A 6000-nucleotide genomic window follows, 5' to 3' on the forward strand; every position below is an offset into this window, starting at 1 on the left:
GGGTGCCCAAGAAAGTCCAGCAAGCACCAGGACTGTCTCCTAAAGTTGATTCAGCTGTGCGATCGGAGCATCATCAGTACAGAGCTTGATCAGGAATGGCAGCAGGCAGGTGTGAGTGCATCTGCACGCACAGTGAGGCAAAGACTTTTGGAGGATGGCCTGGTGTCAAGAAGGGCAGCAAAGAAGCCATTCTCTCCAGGAAAAACATCAGGGACAGAATGATATTCTGCAAAAGGTACAGGGATTGGACTGCTGATGACTGGGTTACAGTCATTTTCTCTGATGAATCCCCTTTCCGATTGTTTGGGTCATCCGGAAAAAAGCTTGTCCGGAGAAGACAAGTGAGCGCTACCATCAGTCCTGTGTCATGCCAACAGTAAAGCATCCTGAGACCATTCATGTGTGGGGTTGCTTCTCAGCCAAGGGAGTGGGCTCACTCACAACACAGTTATTGAATAAAGAATGGTACCAACTCATCCTCCGAGAGCAACTTCTCCCAACCATCCAGAAACAGTTTGGTGATGAACAACAGTTTGGTGACGAACAGTTATCAAAAGTGATAACTAAGTGGCTCGGGGAACAAAACATCGATATTTTGGGTCCATGGCCAGGAAACTCCCCAGACCTTAATCTCTTTGAGAACTTATGGTCATCCTCAAGAGGCGGGTGGATAAACAAAACCCCACAAATTCTGACAAACGCCAAGCATTGATTATGCAAGAATGGGCTGCCATCAGTCAGGATGTTGCCCAGGAGTTAATTGACAGCATGCCAGTGCAGATTGCAGAGGTCTTGAAAAAGAAGGGTCAACACTGCAAATATTGACTCTTTGCACCAACTTCATGTAATTGTCAATGAAAGCCTTTGACACATATGAAATGCTTGTAATTATACTTCAGTATTCCATAGTAACATCTGACAAAAATATCTAAAGACAATGAGGCAGCAGACTTTGTGAAAATTAATATTTGTGTCATTGTCAAAACTTTTGGCCACGACTGTACAGTTGTCACGGCAAAAAGTCAAAATGGCTATATCGTAAGAATTTGTCTTAATTTAAGGTTAGGCATAAGGTTAGCAGTGTGTTTAGGGTTTGGTTTAAAATCACACCTGCCAAAATAATACGTTTTCATCCCAAATGCCTCTGATCTGGCGGACTCACTAAACACAAATGCTGTGTTTGTAAATTATGTGTTGGGATGATGGAGTGTGCCCATGGCTGTCTGTAAAATAAAAAAACAAGAACACCGTGCAGTCTGGTTTGCTTAATAGAAGGAATATGTTGTATAGCATTTACTTTTTACTTTTACTCAAGTATGACAATTGCGTACCTTTTCCACCACAGTACATTTAAAACCAGATACTTTTAGACTTTTACTCATGTAGTATTTTACTGGATGACTATCACTTGAGTCATTTTCTATTAAGTTAACTTTTACTCAAATATGACAATTGAGTACTTTTTCCACCAATGTCACAAATCAGTGATCGTTCATTCCAACGATTCTGTGGTGACTTACTTAGTACACCATATTTGCTACTCCCAAAAAAGTCAGCGGACGTCTTCGTATAATTACGGTGAGCTGCGTTATTCACCGGAAGTCGTTTTGTGTACACAGACAGACGCGTCACAGTTTGTCTGATCTTTTCCAATTTCTCCCTCTGTCGTTAATCTCGCCAGCTATCGATGTCAACAAACATGCAGGCCCATCTGTCTGTACAGACACAACTTGCCTCGATAATGGACGTGCTTGCTAGAGCAGCCGTTGACGAGATAAGTCAACTCTTTTCCGAGAGCTCGGCTGATTTGCAGTTGGAGATTTCTCGCAGCTACAAAGAAAACGAAGCTCTGAAAATGAGGATGAAGGTGATGAAGAACGAGCTTTTCACCCTGCGACTACAAAGGGCGAGTACACCGCGGGGCAGTCGCTTTTCTTTCAGCAGAACTTTATGCAGGCCTCGGGGGAAACTCGCAGGTTGGTTGAGGCTCTCAAACTGCTATCTGGGAGACATGAGTGTATCACAGATGATCCATTATATTAACCAGATACTCTAGTGGCCGCTCTAACAAAATGTCTTAAAAAATGGAAGGCAGTCGGGAGGAGACTCTGTCAGGTGGGACCGTTCTAGCCAACGAGAGGGCAGATACGCATGTGAACAACGGGCACAAAGTCACTAAATCAAAATAGGCTATATCATAAAAATTCATGAAAACAAACATTTGCTATTTGGTCTTAATTTAAGGTAATACATGTGGTTAGGGGCTGGTTTAAAATCACATTTTAAGAAGATAGGTAGTAGAAATGGGCGGGGTTTAGGACTTTGTGTTTGGGGTAACTAGTGACGACCAGGCACAACTCTGATATAAAGTGTTTTTTCTCAAAATTGCCGGGATGTCACGTGTCCTACTTATGTTAGTACACTCCAAACAACCGAATCATTACAGCACTTATATTCGATCAAATAAGCCACACATAGCAAATAAGAAATAAAAAAATGTGTTAACCAAATTCGACACTTTCATTCACCTCCATACAAAGACTTCGCTTGGTGAGAAAAAAATCGCCACCTGCTGGAAAATACAGATTTTGGGCCAAGTTATCCCTCTTGCTTCGCCTCATCATCCCTGTGTGGATTCCGTTTACTCCAAACGAAAAACATTTTGCAACATAAACAACCGTTTATATTGGCCAAATTTAGTTTGGACCCTTCTCGTTTTGTTCAGTTTTCTTCCATTTGCTTCCTAAAGTAAACTGTTTTCTCTATGACAACAGGTTTTGCAACTGAATCCGACTAATGAATACACTCCAGTCAATTGAACATAATATGTTGGAAGAGGAATGGTTTTTGACCTTTGCTCTCCCTCATAGATAAGACACCTGAGCACCAGACATCCATTTACAGCAGGGATGATGCCCCAATTACAATAGGGGAACAGGAGATACCATCCACAGTCAAAAAAGAGGTGAGTGGCAATATTAACAACTCATCACACATTTCTGACATAGGCTACTACTACTCTAGAAATGTTTACATGTCTGTGTAAATGTGTGTGTTTATGGTTCAGTGTGCAGATGTGGAGAGTCCAGATGTCATCTTGATAAAAGATGAGGAGGGTCCTGAGGATGACTTTGGAGGATGTGGGCCAGATGCAGGTGTGTAGAGGACGAAGAAGAGAACGAAGAAAATGATGGGATGGTATATAGACAATTGACAGCCAGATAACTACCAGATGATATTATCGTTTTGTTTCCCGTAGGTCATGACGATATTTGTGGTGAGAATGTTTCCATGGTGACACCACAGCCGGAACATGCCACCCAGAGACTAGGTCACGATGAGGGACCATACAGCATGAATGACCCTCACGGTCATGGTCGAGGTGAAGGAGCGCTGTGCAGCGTGACCAGTACTGAGAACTACCCCTTCTTCAGAGCCCCAGAACTACCTCAGAGTTTGCCCTCACACTCTGGTCTGCTGCCGGACCACACAATCAGCCATCAGATACAGCTGAATACTAATTCTATTGGGGAACCACTGCAAGGCAACCCCCAAATGAGGGGCTTGCAGAGTGACAGAGGGGGTCTGCCGAGAGGGGATACGGGAGGACGGGGTCTGAAAATCGTACAGGTAGCTTCCCTAGAAACCACCCCAACGACCCCAACAACAACCTTGGTAACAGGGGGTGTGACTGTGAGGCGCCCTAGTCTTGTAAACCAGTTCCAGCGCCACCACGTCCCCCATGGTACCAAGCCGTTGTTCTGTAGCGACTGTGGGAAGCGCTTCTCTCGCCGGCTTGACTTGATCCGCCACCGAGCGGTCCACACAGGAGAGAAGCCTGTCATATGCAACCTGTGTGGGAACTCGTTTGTCAACAAGACGACACTGAGGGTCCACATGCGTATTCATACAGGGGAGAAACCTTACATGTGCTCCCTGTGTGGGAAGGGTTTCACTCAGAATGGCAGCCTGACCATCCATCTGAGGACCCACTCTGGGGAGAAACCCTACAGCTGCTCCCACTGTGGAGCCTCTTTCAACAACCCCAGCAACCTGCGCAGACACATGGTCACACACCCAGAGCAGGCAGGGACGCTGACACTCTGACACCCAAACTCACCGGTGGCCAGTGGGGGCTTTAGGTTCTTTATTTTTCTTCAGCATTCTCTCATTCTTGTTCTCATTCTCTCTCTCTCAATTCAATTCCATATATGCTTTATTGGCATAAATGGGTTGTTGCCACTGTGGCCAAAGCAAAGTATATGAAGTATTACATAAATTAACAACGTTTTTGAGCAAAAAGAATCATAGACAGTGAACAAAAATATAAACGCAACATGCAAGAATTTCAAAGATTTTACTGAGTTATAGTTCATATAAAGAAATCAGTCAATTGAAATAAATCCATTATGCCCTAATCTATGGATTTCACATGACTGGGAATGCAGATATACATCTGTTGGTCACAGATTTTTTTTTTTTAAAGTAGGGTGTGGTGTGGATCAGAAAACTAGTCAGTATCTGGTGTGACCACCATTTGCCTCAAACAGTGTGAATCCTCCTTTGCATAGAGTTGATCAGGCTGTTGATTGTGGCTTGTGGAATGTTGTCCCACTCCTCTTCAATGGCTGTGCGAAGTTGCTGCATATTGGCGGGAACTGGAACATGCTGTCGACAATGTTGATCCAGAGCATCCCAAACATGCTCAATGGGTGACATGTCTGGTGAATATGCAGGCCATGGAAGAAAAGGGACATTTTTAGCTTCCAGGAATTGTGTTCAGATCCATGTGACATGGGGCCGTGCATTATCATGCTGAAACATGAAGTGATGGTGGTAGATGAATTGCACGACAATGGGCCTCCAGGATCTCGTCACGGTATCTCTGCACATTCAAATTGCCATCGATAAAATGCAATTGTGTTTGTTGTCCGTAGCTTATGCCTGCGCATACCATAACCCCACCATCACCATGGGGCACTCTGTTCACAATGTTGATATCAGCAAACCGCTCACCCACACAAGCCATACATGCTGTCTGTCATCTGCCCAGTACAGTTCAAACTGGGATTCATCCATGAAGGGCACACTTCTCCAGCGTGCCAGTGGCCATCGAAGGTGAGCATTTTCCCACTGAAGTCGGTTACAACTCCGAATTGTTGTCAGGTTGAGACCCTGGTGAGGACAACGAGCTTCACTGAGGCTGTTTCTGACAGTTTGCAGAAATTCTTCAGTTGTGCAAGCCCACAGTTTCATCAGCTGTCCGGGTGGCTGGTCTCAGACCATACCGCAGGTGAAGAAGCCAGAGGTCCTGGGCTGGCGTGGTTCACAATGTGGTCTGCGGTTGTGAGGCCGGTTGGATGTACTGCCAAATTCTCTAAACGACGTTGGAGGCAGCTTATGGTAGAGAAATTTACATTACATTCTTTGACATTAACATTACATTCTCTGGGAACAGCTATGGTGGACATTCCTGCAGTCAGCATTCCAATGCTCCCTCAACTGGAGACATGTGACATTGTGTTGTGTGACAAAACTGCACATTTCAGATTGGCCTTATTGTCCCCAGATCATGTTGTTTAATCATCTTCTTAATATGCCACACATGTCAGATGGATGGATTATCTTGGCAAAGGATAAATGCTCACTAACAGGGATGTAAGCAAATTTGTGCACAACATTGAGAATAAGCATTTTTTGCATATGGAAAGTTTCTGGGATCTTTTATTTCAGCTCATGAAACATAGGACCAACACTTTACATGTTGCGTTTATATGTTTGTTCAGTGTATATCAACAAAACAATTAATACATTCTCTCACACTTCCCGCCCCAGACTGGAACCCACATCTGTCCCGTCGCTCTTATTCTTCCCATCTCCCTGATTTATGCACTGTTGTCTGTCTCTGATTTAATGCACATACTACATGAAGTTACTGTATGAGTAGATTTTAGTAAGTAACCTACTCTGGCCAAAATAAATAATGTGTTTTGATATGAA

General features: G+C 44.0%; 1 protein-coding gene across 1 annotated transcript; it reads left to right on the top strand.

Annotated features, from left to right (window-relative positions):
• The first annotated feature begins 1616 nt into the window (after positions 1 to 1616).
• Positions 1617 to 6000, top strand: LOC135526417 (gastrula zinc finger protein XlCGF57.1-like). Its single transcript, XM_064954771.1, has 4 exons — positions 1617 to 1976; positions 2871 to 2965; positions 3068 to 3155; positions 3260 to 6000. Exons 1-4 carry the CDS (start codon positions 1688 to 1690, stop codon positions 4105 to 4107), a joined length of 1320 nt encoding a protein of 439 aa, XP_064810843.1. The 5' UTR covers positions 1617 to 1687; the 3' UTR covers positions 4108 to 6000.

The sequence above is a fragment of the Oncorhynchus masou genome, chromosome 32 (genome assembly GCF_036934945.1).
Source record: "Oncorhynchus masou masou isolate Uvic2021 chromosome 32, UVic_Omas_1.1, whole genome shotgun sequence".
In the NCBI taxonomy this organism is placed as follows: Eukaryota; Metazoa; Chordata; class Actinopteri; order Salmoniformes; family Salmonidae; genus Oncorhynchus; species Oncorhynchus masou.